The sequence below is a fragment of the Danio rerio genome, chromosome 17 (genome assembly GCF_052040795.2).
Source record: "Danio rerio strain M-AB ecotype USA chromosome 17, GRCz13ab, whole genome shotgun sequence".
Classification (NCBI taxonomy): domain Eukaryota; kingdom Metazoa; phylum Chordata; class Actinopteri; order Cypriniformes; family Danionidae; genus Danio; species Danio rerio.
Genome location: NC_141037.1, coordinates 15,053,425 through 15,073,946, shown reverse-complemented (window position 1 = coordinate 15,073,946; position 20,522 = coordinate 15,053,425). Strand labels below are relative to the sequence as shown.

The 20,522-nt window shown below is 35.2% G+C and overlaps 1 protein-coding gene across 32 annotated transcripts in view; it reads right to left on the bottom strand.

The window, feature by feature from the left end:
* LOC147833032 (uncharacterized) overlaps window positions 1–20,522 on the bottom strand; it is a 248,845-nt gene that overhangs the window by 155,129 nt on the left and 73,194 nt on the right. For 24 of the 32 annotated variants that reach the window (XR_015513143.1, XR_015513139.1, XR_015513138.1 and 21 more), the window contains exon 3: window positions 6,617–6,729. The exons of the other annotated variants lie outside the window; for them this stretch is intronic. Coding sequence is in view for 4 of the 24 variants with exons in the window: in XM_087290184.1 (XP_087146310.1) it covers window positions 6,621–6,729 (109 nt within the window). In the remaining 20 variants the exon portion in view is untranslated. The remainder of the gene's footprint in view (window positions 1–6,616; window positions 6,730–20,522) is intronic. 32 annotated transcript variants of the gene reach the window in all.

Below are 20,522 nucleotides of genomic sequence, written 5' to 3'. Positions count from 1 at the left end.
ACATGTATGTATGTATGTATGTATGTATGTATGCATGTATGTATGCATGTACGTACGTACATATGTATGTATTAGGGCTGCACAATATATACAGTTGAAGTCAGAATTATTAGCCCCCCTTTGATTTTTTTTTCTTTTTTAAATATTTCCCAAATTATGATTAACAGAGCAAGGAACTTTCAATTTTAACAGTATGTCTGATAATATTTTTTCTTCTGGAGAAAGTCTTTTTTGTTTTATTTTGACTAGAACAAAAGCAGTTATTAATTTTTTTAAACACCATTTAAAAGAACAAAATTATTAGCCCTCTTAAGCTAATTATTTTTCAGTAGTCTACAGAACAAACCATCGTTATACAATGACTTGCCTAATCACCCTAACCTGCCTAGTTAACCTAATCAACCTAGATAAGCCTTTAAATGTCACTTTAAGCTATATGGAAGTGTCTTGAAAATTATATCTATCTGTGAATGCTCCCACCAACGCAGATATAGAGCCAGATCGCACTGCTACTGGTATGATATTGCTCATTTACATAAAGAGCACTACTCTTTAACTTTTTTTAATTTCTATTTTCTATAGCATGCTATATAATGCATATAGAATATACAATAATATATTTGTGCATATACATTAGATTGATCAGAACCAAATTCAAAACTGGAACTAATCGATTAAAAAAAGAAAAAAATATATATTCATATTTTTAATAATTAGTATTAAATGAAATAATATTAATAATAGGATCAAAGTCCAACAATTAGTGCACATTAAAATGAATATGTTGGGGGAAGCATTAATTAAAATTGAAATAAACAGGAAAAATAAAGATATGAATTCTAAAAAAAATAAATACATATACATTTTGCAATTTGTAATTTTTATTTATTTTTATTTTTTTTTGCAAAACCTAATTCAAATTTAAATGTATTATCTTCCTATTCCTAAAGATTTTCTTTGTCCAAACTATTTTAATCAATATAACTGTGCAAATTCACCAAAATTATTGACTATACTCACTGGGAAATGAAAAAAAATAAAAAATTCAAAAGAGGATGTACTCATTTATGAAGAGTGCATTGTATATAATAGCTTTAATAACTAATTTATAATCACAAATATCATAAAAAATATTTCTTAAGGAGGCTTATAATATTGACCTTAAAATTGCTTTACATTACTGTTGTTTTTTCTAGCCAAACTAAACTGAAAGACTTCCTTCAAAAGGAAATAAATATTAAAGGAAATACTGTTCTACATCATGATGTAGAACATGATGCTCTACATCACTTGCACAATATTTGAAAAAAACAAAATAATAAAAAACAAAAATCACACTTCAACAGTAAATGTTTAAAGAAACAGGAACAGCCTTTAACCTGACTTACTGACAATAAAGATGATTAGAAAAAGCATAGCTGCTCTCTTCCATTCATAACCACCATGGGACTAATTATAGCGATATAAGCAAGACATAATCTAATTATGTTCCGCCCAGTGCTCACGTATTCCGATGAATTCACTCTCAGCCTGAACGAACAGCTTTTCTCTTTACATTGGACATGAGGATGATGGTTAACATTCTCCAGACGCAACCTTTCATTTTGTTCTCTCATTATATTATTTTATGGACTTCAGATGTAATTATACACTCAATCCAGACAGAGTGCTAACATTAAGATATGCTGTAGCACATTCATTAGGTATTTGATGTTTTTATGGGTACACTGTGGTCCTAAAGAGAAGAACGTAGTCAGCAGCAATACCCAGGTCAGCTGAGGTGTTTAAACAATGCACAATTAGTACTAATATGCCAAAGTGTGTCAAGAAATGTACCCTACATTAGATGTCTCAAGCTCAAATTGGCCCAAAAAGGCAGCTTTAACATTAAATGACAAGAACTCACCATCCTACAAACACTGAATATTAGAAGTATTATTGCGTCTTAAACTCAAGCACCTTAAATACACCATCCGAGGCTCTACAAAAAAAATAAAATTAAAAAAATTAAAATTAAAATTATGAGGTTTGGCACCCTCTTCTATCCTATATTGAATGCTCAGGGGTTACTATATCCTGAGGGAAAGTTTGAAAGTGAACGTTTTTTTTTCCTATTTTTCTATGGGGTGTAAGTATATTTGTTGCTGTGTAACGTGTTAATATGTTGTTCAATTTGTGTGTTTAGTGAAAATTGAATACTTTTGACAATCAATTAAATATTTGAATAATAATAATAATTAATGCATCTCAGAACAACAGAAATTACATTTATATTTCAAGCATTAACTGTCACCAGTAATAATGCACATCAGCATGTTCAACCATGTCACACAGCTGGTGAAATGTATGTTTGGCTGTGCATTAGATACAAACTCAGCCGTTCTTCCACAGAGCATATGCAGTGAACACTATCTTTTTTTTATCTCTTGTTGTACGTATTAAAGCGATAGTTTAAATTGCTATAAATTGTTATTATTGTACTACAAATAATAGGCATATTTATTATTATTCTGCAATCAATTATTTCTTTACCAAAAGTTTAACAGACGCATGTAAACAACAGAAAGCAGTTTGGGTAACTTAAGTGACTTTACTGGCAATTGTTCTTCTCAACAGCTTTGTTTTTTCTTTTGTAAAACTACAACAAAGAGGGAAAAAGTATGGATATATTCACATTTACTTCAGTATGTTCATTTCATCCAACTCGACATCAAAATTGTACAATTGTACACATGTTTTTTAATATAAATCTTAATACACATATGAGAAAAATGTATTAAATGAGACAATTTGTATATAATTAGCATAAGTATAGCACGAAAGCCCAAAAAAAGTCAAAATGCAGGTGGTATAAAACTGATAATAATTGAATGACTGATAAAAATTGAATATTTTTACAAAAGTTTTAGTACAACTACACATATTTTCAATGTTTAAATTAGTCACAGAAAGAAACTGCACGTGTGTTGGTTGATTAAATACATTGAGAAACTGAAAGTAAAACTAAATCATACATATGCACAGTAGTACTGAAAGGCCCAATCCCAATTTTATTTTTGTACCCCTACCATTTCTCCTTGGCCCTTGAAACAAAGTATAAAGGGAAAGGGCTTCAAAATGTAACCCTAAGTAAATGGCACAGCACTACAACACCTGCATACATCATCGCGATCTCTTGCTTCTTATGAGATCGATGATAGCGACTGCTGTAGTTGTTCCAGTTCGGTATTTATATTCAAAAGTATTTATATACAAAAGTTATTATTATTGATTATAGACAGCGAAATTGATCTGTTTTTATTTTAGCGGCATTTTTAAAATGCATGACAGTAAAACACAAACACTTATGAGTGCATTAAAACATGTCATTGTTTGTTTTAAAAATTTGTAATAATGACAAAAAAATACTAATTTGTGCATCTCCTGACTTCCGTGTGCAGCCATGCTGCCATTATAGATGGTGTATTCTGGAAAATGTTTTTACCCCTTGGTTTTGAGTGTGGTCCTAAAAAAATCTCTGTTTCAAGGGCTGTCTAGCCCTTCTCCTTAGACCTACGCCTTCAAGCTAAAGAGAATTGGAACAAGGCTAAAGGGTAAAATTGGGCCTAAGTGTAAGATAAAAACCACAAGTGGCTATGCAACAGCACAACAACATAAGTAATCGGTATATGCAGGAATCGTAAAGGTATTTTCAATACCTTTTTAACACTTTTTAAAGACCTTCTTAGAATATTTTTAGACCAAATCGCCACTTTAAGTTCTAATCAGTATTAAACCTTTAACCTAACAAACAGTTGTTAATAATCAGTTGTAGTTAAATAAATCAATGGAGCACAAATATGCAACAGAACTCAGATAAGCTCAGAAGAAACAAAGCTCGCAAGAATAAATTAGTTTTTTTGTTATTAGTTAAATTGTTTTCAGCGACAGGCTTCAGCCACTGTTTAAACTTATCTTTCTCCAATAAGGAGTACGCAAACTTACATTTTCCCATTGTGCCATCTGTTTCACTCTATGGTTTCGATACAACTTCCGGTTTGTCACAAATTATGTGAGATCAACTGGACAGAGGAGCTTGGCTGGACACGCCCCAGCCCGAACCAATCGCGTGGATCGAGCACACAGTTGTTAATAATAGGAGGAAAATAAAGATTTTTATGCTTTTTTCCTAGCTTGCAGCTAGCTCTCTGCAACTCTCAAATGGTCACCATCTGAAGCTAAACAGGGCTGCGCCGGTCAGTACCTGGATGGGAGACCACATGGGAAAGCTAGGTTGCTGTTGGAAGTGGTGTTAGTGAGGCCAGCAGAGGGCGCCCAACCTGCCGTCTGTGTGGGTCCTAATGCCCCTGTATAGTGACGGGGACACTATAATGCTTAAGTGAGCGGTGTCTTTCGGATGAGATAAATAATATATATATTACATAAATGTGTTATATTTTTTACATCAGTTACGGGTCAGAGCGAGGAGGTGTAAATAGCCTTAAAAAACTGTGCATACAGCCCATAGATACTTACACTAAAATGTTACATAAAATTGATTGTATTAAAAATATAAATATGGTATCAAAAGTATGCAGAGCGAGATATTAATGAATAGTTATACATCCTTGCACCTTGAAAAAATAAATCAATCGATCAATCAATCAATCAATCAATCATTCAATCAGTCAATGTCTTTGTTATATTTAGTCAATACCTGCAAATATTTTACTGAATATTTTACTTTCATTTGCAATAGTATCCAGCTGCAGACTTTCACATGCAAGCTGAGATACGCAGTCTCAGACATTTGGTCTAAATAGAGCTAGTGACATCACTTTGAGGGGTAGGGTTAGGGGCGGGGTTAGTTGTATGCACTAAAAGCATGCATGCAGGCTTAGCTTGCATGTGAACCCTGTATTCAGCTAGACCCTTCTCATTATTTGTGCAAAATCTTTTATTAGTGAACTTTAAGTAACAATAAAATGACCCCATTAAATATAAAAACATCATGAAAACACAGACCCATACAGATCTCATTACACTTTTGACATCAGTTAGGGGTCAGAGGGAGGAGGTGTAAATGGCCCGCAGGTTGGCAGTTTGACACCCTTTTCCTACACAAACCTGTACCACTGATACAGTACAAGAAAGGACAAATCCATGCATCATGTCAAAGCTGACTACGTATCAAAATGTTGCATCTAATCAAGTCTCATCAGACCAGACAAACTTTGGCAATTTTTTTTTTTTTATAATTTCTGACTAAAGTTTATATGAATTGTAGCCTCAGTTTGCTGTCACCAAAGTCTCGTGTCCTTCAAGGATAGATGTGCTGTGTTTAGAGATGCTCTTCTTCAAACCTCAGTTGTAAAGCTGGTTATTTGAGCTACTGTTATCTTTCTATCAGCTGAACCAATCTGACAATTCTCTTCTGACCTCTGCTTTAAGGCTGTGTTTTCTATTGTGGTTCAGGCAGTAAAGAATAAGGGTGTCAAGATCCTCCAAATCCTCGATTCGATTACATTTTCGATTCTAAAGTCACGATTCGATTCGATTTTCGATTATGAATAATTTATTAATTAATGACCAATTAATTATTTATAGCCTACTGTTTAAACTACCTGACCTGCATGGTCTTTGTTTTACCCATAAACAAATCATACAGTAAATGAATAAAGGCTAGATACACACAAAATTAACACCTGTCAATTTTCTGCGGGACTCGTGAATAGGCAGTGATCTGTGTCGTTATAATAGCGACGGTAAAAAAAACGCACAACCAACAGTATCTGAGGTGTTTGCTAAAATGACTAAGTACAAGTGAGTGAAAGATTGAAGCAGTCCTCTGACTGCCTGGACCTGCTGTCTCGAGCGCATGGCTGTGTGTGCGTCTGTGTCTGTGTGGTCACGTGATGTGCATTTTCAGAGGTAGAGAGGAAGGAGGGCTGCTCAGAAATGCTAAACGCCACTGTGGATGTCAAATCGTTGTCATTCTAAAATGCCATTTAAAAACAAAGACAGTGTAAACAGGGCCTGAGTGTGTACTTTTCGTGAGCGGATTTGCAACGGGGGCGGGCGGAGGATCGCGATGCCGGTGTCTATCGGACGAACCGTACGTAATACGTACATAGCAGAGCTTGCAAAACTGTGGGGTTTTTTTGTCGACAACACGAACGTTGTCAACATAACTCACTGGAAATCCAAAATGCTTACACATCGGCGACTTCATTGAAAGAGGAGAGGGTTTAAGTTCTGTCAACGGGTCTCCTGCTTCTGCAGTTTAACAAGCACTTCAACTAACAAGCCTGTTTTTTTCCCGCTTGGCAAGCCAAGCTGACGTGACATGGGGGCGTGGCAGCATCGACGATTCTATTTTTTGATTTGATAATCGAAATTGAGCATACATTTCGATCGATTTCGATTAAAAATCGAAATCGTGACACCCCTAGCAAAGAAATCTGCACAATTATGGTCTCGCCACCTTCTGCCACATATACCAGTGACAGAAATAAACCCAGTTAGAATAGCAATCTACAGATATGCACAATTCATATAGGCACAATAAATTCATAGCTGTGTTTTTGCATTCACCTCATGTGTAGGCTAAAGTAAATAGATTTTTCAATGTCCTTACCTGGCTAATACCACAGCCCCGGGGTCTCCAACTCTATATGAGATCCCTCTTCTATATAAGATTCCACTTCACTGTGGGAATCAACTGCATTCCGCAGGATGAATTGCAAGATTCTGCAAGAAAACAAATGTGCACTCTTAATAGCCACATCTGTATGTTGTATGTAAACATTACTATTATGTAGTATTATACTGTATATACTGTAGTATTGCAACATTTAATGTTAATGCTAAATCAAAAGTAATCCACAGGATATTTGAGAGTGAAATGGCTTAAAAGTATTTTCTTACGGCTACACTTGAATTGATTACAAAATTAATGAACTGAATGATAAAACAAATGATAAAACAAATATTTCTGCCCACACTGTAAAAAAGAGGAATCTTTCTTGTCTTAATTTTTTTGTTAGTTGAATAAAATGAACTTTTCTTGCAACCTAAATTATTCCAACTGACGATAAAATATTAGTTTAAACTTTGTACAGCTAAAAAAATTGTTAAATCCTGATTAAGTTAAAGTAACAATAAAACATTTGTTGTCATGACTTTAAAGCTACACTGTAAAAATTATATGATAATTTAGAAAGTTAACTGATAAAGAGAGAGAGGGAAATAGCAAGGCCTAAAAAAACAACCCTTCCATTACCATGTGACCAAAACCACATTGCAGACCCCCAATGTCTACATCTCAGACCACGATTACAGTTCTAGCTTTAAAACATAATTTTAGCTACATTTGTGCCTTCTGTCCACGCTATCCCAGGGTTTTCACCCAACAAAAATTAAGACTTGAAAATGTGGCAAGAGGGCATTTACATATGGAGGACATCAGAGGCATGACTGATGACATTTTCTCCCTGATTGGTTCTTTTAGGTAATTGTGTATCCTCCCCTTATTCCTCAATCCCATATCACATGACCAATATGCTATCAGAAGACAATAACAACATGGACACAGACATGGAAACATTGCTAACAATGTTATTCACACATTCACTCATTGATCAATCGCTTATTCATTGTTCAACTGGTCAGCATTGTAAACTAAATTCAAAGGGGAGCAAATACATCCTGTTTATACTTGAATACACATGCCGAGAGTGCGTTTTGGTAAATTGATGTAGTTTGGTCACATGTTCAGGAGTATTTATCTTGCAATTTGAATAATTTTGGCATGAGACCTCGTCTCATTTACTTCCATTCATTTTTAGACCTTAAAAATTGCTTGTTGCACTGTTTGAAGTTGCAAACTGATATTTTCTTGTAGTATTATTCTACTTTGTATAGATATGAACACACTTGTTTGTAGAGTGAGAAGTTAATTGTTCCTAGTCATTCCTCCCAAAGGCTACTGAATTAGAAGTTCTAAAACAATTGCAAAAAAAACAGAGTTATCTTTGAAGAATTAAGTCAATATCGTGAATAGGGATCTTTTTAAAAATTCTAGATGAAATGCCAGTGTGGACGTGGATCGTGTTCGTTCTTAAACACCATTTTTGGCCACAGCCATGTCACCCTGTAGCCCAACACCGGTTACTCACTGAAGCTAAGCAGGGCTGAGCCTGGTCAGTAGGGAACACTAGGTTGCTGTTGGAAGTGGTGGTAGTGAGGCCAGCAGAGGGCGCTCAACCTGTGGTCTGCGTGAGTCCTAATGCCCCAGTAAAATTGAAGGGGACACTACACTGTCAGTGGGTGCCATCTTTCAAATGAGACGTTAAACCGAGGTCCTGACTCTCAGTGGTCATTAAAAATCCCATGGCACTTCTCGTAAAAGAGCAGGGGTGTAACCCCGGGGTCCTTGACAAAGTCCCTCAATCGGCCCTTACGATCATGGCCTCCCAATCATCCCCATCCACCGAATTGGCTCTATCACTGTCTCTCCACTCCACCAATAGCTGGTGTGTGGTAAGCGCACTGGCGCCGTTGTCTTGTGGCAGCTGTCGCATCATCCAAGTGGATGCTGCACACTGGTGGCGGTGTGGAGAGACCCCCCCCCCCCCCCATGATTGTGAAGCGCTTTGGGTGTATGGCCATACACAATAAATGCGCTATATAAATACACATTACATTTACATTACATTTTAAAACTAAAACGCATTAGCTTAAACAGCATCTCGGCCTTTTTTTTAAAGCAAATTGCATTAAAACATTCCTAAAAGTGAATGTTTACCAGAGTAAATTAAAATGTATTTAAAAATTTTGACTCATGATTATGTCCCATATGATGATTTAGAGTGGATCAATTAAGTCAATATTTGAGTTAAACATGTTTACTTAAAACTGCACAAATTCTCCCATCAAGTTTGTTTTTTATAGATGACTACATTTGCTCTGAAGAGGCATACACACATTTCTGCCAGTTTTTATAAATGAGACTTTCATGGCCTATACCTTGCATTTGGTAAGAAACACATGGTTTGCGATTAAAAATAAATAAATGTTTATGATGATTCTCAGTTTTTCACTGCATCAAAAAGACATTCTCACCCCCAGAACTACCACTTAGGGTTGTGGGTGAAATCCCATCAACAACTACCATCTTACATTCAGAGTCACTTTAATCATTTCTTCTTAAACATGATGCTCAGTTTGAACTTCAGGAGATCATCTCAACCCCGTCTACATGGCTAAATAGATCGAGTTGCATATGCATGCGATTTGCTTATTTCAAGAAAGCTGAAGTTGAAACTTTGAATTGAAAAAGCACATCAGAAAAACTGAGCACATCTCTCCTGCCTTCAGCTTACAGTCTAAAAGAAAGTCAATGTTTGCCATCACGACTGATCTATCAGCTGTGAGCATAACAGATATTATTAGTGCAAATTTAGTATGGCAATCGATAGCATCCACAGTTCAAGCTCCAGCTGTGCAAACACTGCCGTCATGCAGAAATGTGGACTGGATGGTTTAATTGAACCACTGAACTGTGATTCCATCAATATCCTTTTTCATGATGTTTTTATATTTAATGGGGTCATTTTAATGTTACTTAAAGTTCACTAATAAACAAGTTATGCACAAATAATGAGAAGGATCTGGCTGAAGACAGAGGTTACATGCAAGCTAAGCCTGCACACATGCTTTTAGTGCATACACCTAACCCCGGCCAAAACCCTACCCCTCACAGTGATGTCAATAGCTCTGTTCAGACCAAATGTCTGAGACTGCGTATCTCAGCTTGCATGTGAAAGTCTGCAGCCCAGATATTGATTAAATATAACAAAGACATTGATTGGTTGGTTGGTTGGTGGGTTGATTGATTGATTGATTGATTGATTGATTGACTGATTGATTGATTGATTGATTGATTGATTGATTGATTGATTGATTGATTGATTGATTGATTGATTGATTGATTTTTCAAGGTGCAAGGATGTTTAACTATTCATCAATATCTCGCTCTGGATACTTTTGATATAATATTTATATTTTTAATACAATCAGTTGTTTATGTATCGTTGGGCCGTATGTTTTCAAAGCTGCCGAAAAACATCCTGTGAAAGTTTGCCATTTCTTTATCTTTCATTTTCATAAGGATTCCTAGAACCAGAGTTCATACGGTCATGGAAAACCTGGAAAAGTCATGGAGTTTTGACAAGGCATTTTAAAGGCCTGGAAAAGTTTTGGAAAAACAGAAAAACCCACAAAGTTTTGGAAAGGTCATGGAAATTACATTTACATTTAGTCACACTTAAGCTGAGGTCACACTAGAGCTTTTGCCTGCAAAATTCTGTCGCACAGTGCTGAGAAAAGGGGCACGGTTAAACAATGTGATTAGACATAAATAAAAGTGAGCGATTACTCCATATTTTAACTTATTTTCTATTGCTCTAACACAGGCGGTTCATTCAACCCCAGATTAATAAAGTGACTAAGCCGAAAAGAAAATGAACGGATGAATGACAGGTCTTATCCAAACACATAATGCAATTTAGCGGGTAAGAATTCGGCATGCTTAAACTTTCGAATGCAGTGTAAAGAGAAACTTGTTGCACGTGCTTGCATTTCTGGTCTGCTGCATTCGCATGCCTATGAATAAAAATATATGGAGCGAAATGTGCCGTGTGATCGCAGCTTTACAACAGAAGTTGTTTTACCTACTATTAGTAGTTTAACAAACTATTAGCATCATCTAAAATTGGATTGACAAATATCTTTATACTGGAATGGAGGTTAGTTGTTTTTATTTCTTTTCTTGGCCAATAACACACTCTCACGTGATAGTGCTGTGTAAGCATCATCTATTTTAAATAGATATAAAAGTAAATTAAAACTAAAGTGATTGTTGCATGTTTTATAATATGCTATATGATATAATAATTGCTTTTCCTATGATTTACCAAGTGCATGTAGACATTACATGAAACACCAGGGGCATCATGTACGAAGACTTACGTGGAAATCTTACTAAAACATTGCGTACGCACAAAGCTGTAAATGTGCGTACACATAAAAAAATTCAGATGTATAAAACACTGCGTACTCCGAATCTCACGCATATTCTTTTGTACATCCGAATGAACGTGAAACTGAGCGCAACATGCACGAGCACAAAACCCCTCCCTGCCTCCTCCCCCGTATGAATATGCTAATGACTATGCTAATGGCAAAACCCAACGAAAAAGCAATGGCAAAATCAAGCAAAAAGAGAAACTTTGAACAGAATGTGAATTGGAGGCGCTGCTTTCGGAGGTAGACCGGAGAAAAGCGGTGTTATTTGCAGGTTTGTTCTCCGGAATTAATAACAAAAGAAAAAAAATAGAGTGGGAGAGTTTAGCTGATGCGGTTAACACAGTTGGGTCTGAACATCGCACTGAGAGCATTTAAAAAAGAAATAGTGTGGTTTATATTTGTAAAATGTTGCAGCACCCTCAGCAGTCTCAGTGGCGCACCTCGTAAGACGCATGTGATCATGTATTGACACGTTCGAGCATAAACTCGGCTCGAATCCAGCGTCTGATGAACTCCTTCTTCTTTTTTTCCCCGCTACATATCAGATTTTGCCCACTATTTATCACGAGAAAGACAAGTAGGAATCATCAATAAGCTTGTGCATCATATTTTATTTGCACATTTATTGAATGGAAATGTTTTTGATTTACGCATGCAAATTCATCTTCAGATAGTGTCTTTATAGCAATGTGCGTGCAGTAGGTAGCTCAGATTACATTGGGAAAACAGGCGACTGCTGCAAATTGTGCTTTAATGTTAAGCTGGTCAACTGTATGGTATGGAAACCTTACATACCTACTAGATGAACCCGTCTCATACAGCTGCCATTGCAAGGCTCAGACACTTTGTAGAGAGGAATTTAACACAACTGCCTCTAGGAGTCGCCAATGGAAATAAAACAGACACGCACAAAAAATGTGCGTACGCCAGCCAGAAAGCTGCCGTGAAGCTGCGCACATTCCCACGTTCAGTTCATCGTTAGTAAATCCAAACATTAGCGACTCTGAGCGTGAAACCTGGCGTACGCAAAGTTTTTGTGCGTACGCAGCGTTGATACATGAGGCCCCTGGTCATGAAAATGGACTCGAAAATCATGAAAAAAACATTGAATTTTTGGAGAAAAAATGTAAATGAACAGTGTAGAACAACAAGTATGGTGTAAAAATAATCAGAATACAGTTAATACATAATGCAGATCAATAGACACAAGTACTCACTCAGTTGAAACGATGTTTAAATGCAAGCACTGTAAGAAACAACAGCTAACCACTGAAAACAAGTAGTGAATATTGTAAAACACAATTTAAGTCGCCTGGCATTCCATGATTAAATTCAGTGATTAATGCCCGATGTGGAAAACACATTATATTGAACCTCGATCAGACACTGTAGAATGTTTTAAGATTTTAATCATGGTATGGCATGACACCTCACCAGAAGCTTCCAGGCAGCAGGGATGCCAGGTAAAAGAAAAAATTCCAGCACAATAACAACACAACATTTGTCCAAAAAAAAAAAAAAAAAAAAAAGTAGCTTAATTGTTTGTTTGTTTTCCTTGTCCAGCATCAATTGCATGATTTCCGCAAAGGCCAATATTCACCTTTTTTTTTTTTACAATTTTATATGACAATATTTTGCAGGATACATGTTAAAATTAGTAAAAAAAAAAAATTAAAAAAAAAAAACCAAATTAGATCCGCATAACTATCGTTCTGCTCATTTAATGTCGTGCCGTCAGACTGTATTCTTCACAAGAAAGAATTCTATGAAGAACATTATGAAAGTAGGCCAAAGATCAAATAAATAAATGCTACCCACAACTGTGTTTTCAAAACAGCCCAATTGTTCAAAAAAGAATGACCCTGTCAATACTGCTGGGTGGCCTTATTAATATTAAAATCCTTATTTTCTCTTTTAACTAGTATCATATTACCTGCCTATTATTAAGATATTGGCTGCCAATTAGTATTATTATAAAGAACATATACAGGATGATTCTACACTACTAATCATAACTAATACCTACACCCAACTACTACCTTACTTACTATTATTAAGCAGCACGAGAAGCTTTTTGTAGCACAATTCATAGTTAATAGTTTGTAAATAGCATTAATTTACCCTAAAACATATGACGGAATTTTACACATCACAACTATTTTACATGTTAATATGAGGTTGTATGTTTTAGGGATGACATACAGTATTTTATTTAACAAAACAAAGATAAAGCCATCTTTCTAGTAAACTCTTTATATTTTACAAAAATGAAGAGTCTCTTGCATTTCATGAGCTCACCAATAAAGTCCATGAACAGCATTAAACACTTCACTTTTCTTTTTTTTTTACCCATGAGCCCCTGTGTGTGACTCTTTCCTAAAATTATCTCCAACCACGAGGCGCTGGCATGTATTTGGAAGTGATGTTTTGGCGGAGCATTGTTGTGCTTATGCAGCGTGAGATGGATTCAAGCTGTGATACTCATGTGCTACACAGGAACATTTCGCTTCCCCCAAAAAAGAAAAAAAAGAAAAGAAACTGTAGCACATGGCAGCTCAGAGTCTCCAGCTCACTGCTCTCCACTTTCATTAGTTTACCTCACTTTCTGTTTCCCAAACAGATGGCACCTCTGTGAACACAAGACAACTAATTTCCTGGGAAAGTTACCATTCTTCATCCACGCTTTTTAATCACTGCAATAACGCTGCTTTACAGACATTTAATTCCTTGTTGAAATTACACAAGAGAAGCTCTTGATCTGGCTTTGATAAAGTGTAAGGATGAGCTGTAAAGACCAAAACAAATGTGTGTTTGACAGAAGTTCAAATCTTAATTTTTGGGTTTTATTAGAATACATTATATTAAAGGTGCTGTAAGTCTTTTACCATAATATGTTTGCAAATATTTAAGAAACATGCTATGAAAACATTCTTGTTTATCTGAAGAACAATGCTGAAGTCCGATATTTTGCTTTGAAATTGTGCTTTCCATGTCGGAACTGTCTTTGTTTTGGTCCCTTTTACCAACCCAATGCAAGTTTAGCCAATTATATTCCGGCACCCTGGCTTGGTTTGGTGGAAAACTGTATATTTCATTCATTCAGTCATGAAGGCTCTCAGAGTAAGCGTCTGTGACCAAAATGCGAACTTTGATGGACAGAAGCAGACTCCGAAATGAGATTCAGATCGAGGGCTCTATTTTGACGATCCATGCGCAGAGCGCAAAGCGCAGGGCGCAAACGCATTCAGGGCGTGTCAGAATCCATTTTTGCTAATGTAAGGACGGAAAAATTCGATTTGCGGCATAGCGCATGGTCTAAAAGGGTTGAGTTTATTTTCTTAATGAGTTATAGGTTTGTTTTGAGGATAAACCAATTAGAGTCTCATCTCCCATTCCCTTTAAGAGCCATTTGCGTCGCGCCATGGCACATTTGCTACTTACATGACGTAAAGTAAGTGTAAGTGGGAAAACTGAGCACTTCACTATAGCAAGAAAACAGTTAAACAGAGCATCTGCAGCGCGAGAATGAGAGATAAATTATCTAGTTTCACTTTCGCTCTCGTGGATGGGGAGACGTTGTACGCACAGACATCAGTTAGCCTATAAATAATTAATTTTGTTTGTTAAGCGTAAATGTTTGTTTCAAAACTATTTCTAAATTCAGTTCTAATTTCCAGCCAACGAATAAATGAACAACAATAACGAAGTGTGGTCAAAAATGATTAGAATCCTAATACACATGCTGTGCCCCATATGGTCTAAAACCTGACAGGTGGGAAAATCTAAGCTTGTTTTTTAATAAAACAAATATAAATATGGATATAATAAATAATACTGCTAATATTATTAACATTATTCAAAAGCAAATTGAATTAACTGAAAAAGCCTCCCGAGATGAAGGCATGAAGGCAGTGATTTTCATATTTATGTAGGCTAGAAAATAATATGTTTTGTAATATTTTAATCCTTTATATTTATATCTGATATATATATATTCTTATTATATCCTATATATCCTAAAATATTTTTTAACTTTTTCATATGTAAAGTTATTTGGTTATTGCTCTACATCTTGTGTGTATTAAGCAGTGTGTAAGCGAGGCGCACAACTAACTAGCTCTGCGCTGGAATTTAGTTCGGCTTTGTTTTGGTCTAAAGAACAGTTTCTCAAAATAGCAACGTGCCAGCAACCAACCAAAATGCGCCTGCTTTTTTTTAGATCAGAACGCCTATGGGTGCATATAAGAGTGCAAATACATTTGCTATTTAAATAGCGTAGCGCAAAACGACTCTTGCCCCGAGCTGAAACAATTTTTTATGACAATATTTTGCAAGATACATGTTAAAATTAGTAAAAAAAAAAAGAAAAAAAAACACCAAATTAGATCCGTATAACTATTGTTCTGCTCATTTAATGTCGTGCCGTCAGACTGTATTCTTCACAAGAAAGAATTCTATGAAGAACATTATGAAAGTAGGCCAAAGATCAAATAAATAAATGCTACCCACAACTGTGTTTTCAAAACAGCCCAATTGTTCAAAAAAGAATGACCCTGTCAATACTGCTGGGTGGCCTTATTAATATTAAAATCCTTATTTTCTCTTTTAACTAGTATCATATTACCTGCCTATTATTAAGATATTGGCTGCCAATTAGTATTATTATAAAGAACATATACAGGATGATTCTACACTACTAATCATAACTAATACCTACACCCAACTACTACCTTACTTAATATTATTAAGCAGCACGAGAAGCTTTTTGTAGCACAATTCAAATTGAATTAACTGAAAAAGCCTCCCGAGATGAAGGCATGAAGGCAGTGATTTTCATATTTATTTAGGCTAGAAAATAATATGTTTTGTAATATTTTAATCCTTTATATTTATATCTGATATATATATATTCTTATTATATCCTATATATCCTAAAATATTTTTTAACTTTTTCATATGTAAAGTTATTTGGTTATTGCTCTACATCTTGTGTGTATTAAGCAGTGTGTAAGCGAGGCGCACAACTAACTAGCTCTGCGCTGGAATTTAGTTCGGCTTTGTTTTGGTCTAAAGAACAGTTTCTCAAAATAGCAACGTGCCAGCAACCAACCAAAATGCGCCTGCTTTTTTTTAGATCAGAACGCCTATGGGTGCATATAAGAGTGCAAATACATTTGCTATTTAAATAGCGTAGCGCAAAACGACTCTTGCCCCGAGCTGAAACTTGGCGCTCAGAGTTCCACATGAGGTGGTTTTTATCGATTCAGTTCAATTCGACATCTCGGTGCATCACGGTGCTTTCCATACACAGTTTTGTATTTTCTTCACAGCACAGCAATTGTTGTATTAAAATGTATGTATGTACGTAATTATATATATATATATATATATATATATATATATATATATATATATATATATATATATATATATATACATACATACATAATAAACAGCAGTGACGATCACAGCTGATCCATGATAGACACGGTGAAAAAAAACTCTGCAGACATGCGCTCGTGTCTGTATCATACCTGCCAACACTCCCGTTTTTCCAGAGTCTCTCGTATTTTAGACCCATCTTCTGCCCATCTCCCATATTGTTCTATCTCCCGGAATACTCCCGGAAACTCATTTTGGCCGGTTTGGCACAGCCGGAGCCAGGTCTGGGGTTGGTGCTCATATGCGAGATCCTCGTGGCGGGGTTTTATCCCATGAAACCTGGCTGGGCTCAGCCTGAAGGAGCAAGGCCAACCACTTGCAGAGGGAGCCGTTCGGGGCCGGTGCATTGTGGAACAGGTAGTGGTCGAAGGTTAGGACCACGACAATCGACGATCATCAGGCACAGAATCTAACCAACGTAATGGTAAGATTTATAATCTAATTATTACCTATTAAACGTCTTTAACATTATTAAATATAGATGCTGAACCGCTGATAATTGTTCACTTGCACTGAGTCAAAGTTTTAAAGGTCAATTTCAAACGGTTTATTTTATTTTCAAGATCTAAGGTGAACTATCTGCTGCTGCTTTCAGTAATATGGCAATAAATGTCACGCAGAATGGCATTTAAACCTACCTATCTGTTAACACTAAATAAAGCACATAAGGTGTACCTGAGGTGATCATTGTCAGTTTATCCTGTTGTTTATCTGCAAGAAATAGAAGCCTTTCTAAAATATTAAATAAATAAAAAATTCAGGTGTTGGTTAGGACAAAAACATATATTCCTTTTATCGCATGCCGTTGCTTTTATTTAGAACACGACTTAAATCACTCTTTAGGCATGATAGTTAGGAATTCTCCTGTTGCTGTTGTGAATCTGGCAACCTGCACTTGCCAGGAATGCATTACCTAGTTCAACCATTTTATTATAATGACAATTATGCCTATTTTGCAAATCTACATTCAACAACTATGGCTACACAAATAAAATCAACAAACAAAGAAATAAAAAAAGAACATAAATAATGACTGAATATTGGAATTATTTTGCAACTTGTTACAAAAGAAAAAAAAAAAGCTTTGTGAACGCAATTTACAAACCACTAAGAAAAGACAAGAAATCTATACAAAAATGACTCACACTGTAATATAACAGGTTTCTATTGTCTATTTCATAATAGGAAAAAAATCAAGGATGGGTCAAACTGTTTTTAAACCTAGAGCGCCAGACTGTCTGTTTTCATTCTACAAAAGCAAGAAATATGAGAAAGAAGCGATCAAGGTGTAATCATCTAATCAAAAAAAAAAAAGTAGCCAATTACACACACAGCATCTTAAAATTACCTCTCCACAGACAGAAGTCAACAGAAGATCCCAGTAAGTCTGAGACCACGCTCATTCATGCAGTCTGATGATTGCAATTACTGCATAAATGGCCATTATCATCTGAGTAATTATGTTGCATTGTTAAGGAGTTCGACTGCTGAGAGTTCTGCGAGTTTGAAGGGAGCATGGAAAACACATGAATGCAATATTTCACCAGGACTCTTTTCACAAACATGACAGGCAGCAGAGCAGTCGGGTTGCTGCAGAGACTGCATGCATTCAATAGAAGTCTACAGTGCAGTAGTCATGCACACTGCAGTCACAAATAAAGGCTGTGCTTTACAGTGTGATTTACAGTGACTGAATCAGATTTTAAACAAACAAACAAACCAAATGGATAAAAAAAGAAATAAATATAAAATAAATAAATGCTTGCCTAAACAAAGTAATAAATGTATGTTTAAAAAAAGAAAAGCATATCATTATACAACAAACAATTCCTTTATTATACGTGTTTTTGTCACTGTCATTTTGTTCCACTAAGAATTAAGGCTGTGCAATTAATTGAAAATTTGATTTCAATTTTGGCTTTTAACGATTATGAAAAAGTATTATTCGAGATAAAATGAATATTGCATCATATACTGCCCCCTTTCCAGTTGTACACATTTGTTGCCCTGCAAAGCTCAGTTCCACAAGAATATGACTAAAAGCATGTACTGCTATGTAACCTTTGCAGCACGGGATGCACAAAAGTCAATGTCAAAGCGTGGTGTTTATTTTTTATTCATATTTATGTAATAAACAAATGAGTTGAGGATAAAAAGACATGTGAAAGTGAAACCATTAATCAGAACCGCACTGCTCTTAAAGTGACAGCGCGCAATATTCCTGCTGCTGACTGTTTTTATCCTTAATTAAACAACAAAAAAACAAAATCACTCACTGCTCTAGACTGAAGGACTTTTGTAGCTGCATTCAAGTTTTCCTTACAGTGAAGATGCTGAAAGCACAGTTTGTTAGATATTTGTATTTTATTGTATTTATTTCCCTTTCTTTATTTACAGGAAGGAAAATAACTGTGTGTGTGTGTGTATACAGCTGAAGTCAGAATTATTAGCCCCCCTGAATTATTAGACCATCTGTTTATTTTTCCCCAATTTATATTTAATGGAGAGCAGATTTCTTCAACACATTTCTAAACATGATAGTTTTAATAACTCATTTCTAATAATGGATTTATTTTATCTTTACCATGATGACAGTGAATAATATTTTACTAGATATTTTTCAAGACACTTCTATACAGCTTAAAGTGACATTTAAAGGCTAAACTAGGTTAATTAGGTTAACTAGGCAAGTTAGCGTAATTAGGCAAGTTATTGTATAACGATGGTTTGTTCTGTAGACTATCGAGAAAAAAATTGCTTACAAGGGCTAATAATTTTGTTCCTAAAATTGTGTTTAAAAATCTTAAAACTGCTTTTATTTTAGCCGAAATAAAACAAATAAGACTTTATCCAGAAGGAAAAATATTATCAGACATACTGTAAAAAGTCCCTTGCTCTGTTAAACATAATTTGGAAAATATTTAAAAATGAAGAAAAAAATTAGTAGGGGGGCTAATAATTCTGACTTCAACTATATATATATATATATATATATATATATATATATATTTATATATATATATATATATATATATATATATATATATATATATATATATATATATATATATATATAGTTGAAGTCAGAATTATTAGCATCTTAAGGCTCAATTAGCGTAATTAGACATTGTATAACAGTAGTTTCTTCACCAGACAATCAAAAATATTGCTTAAAAGGGGCTAATAATATTGACCTTAAAATAGGTTTCAAAATATTTAAACATGTTGTTATTCTAGCCAAAATAAATCGAATAAGCCTTTCTCCAGCAGAAAAAAATATTATAGAATATACTGTGAAAAATACCTTGCTCTGTTAAACATCATTTGGGTAATATTTTTATTTTTAATATATTTTTTAGATAATTATTAATAAAAAAAAATTACAGGAGGGCTAAAAATTTTGACTTCAGCTGATAATCATTTTGAATAACCGAGATTACGACCAAAATAATCGTTATTATAATTTTTCCCATAATCAAAAAGCCCTACTAAGAATACTTCTATCACAAAAACAAAGTCCTCATATACGTAAACCTACCCCAAAATAAAGCTCTTTCTGGTTCTGATTCTAATATCTTAATGTTTTACTTAATACTTTAACTATACAACTGAATAATATTTTGACAGTTGTAATAAATATATTGAAAAAAAAGTAGCAAAACACTTTATTGAGGGAAAAAATACTTTTGATCAGTCATAGCCAAATCTCATTCTCTGCCAAAGTTGTTGTTTACGCGCTCTTTTTGGTGACATGTTTTCAGCATGTTTCAACAGACACACAGTGCGAGTCAAACATGGTTCCTCACAGCATGTGGGACATGGTGTTTGCAGCCCGGGGTCCAGAAAGCAAACACCCATCAACTTACAACTTTCCCAAAGAGATCAATAAGGGGGTACTGAACATAATATGTGGCTTGTGCACAAATTGACGGGTGTGTTTTTTTTCCCCCTCTCATTGTCGCTGCTCTTCCTCTGTGAGCGTTGCGTGAGTTGCTGGAGATTTGGAAGTGTGT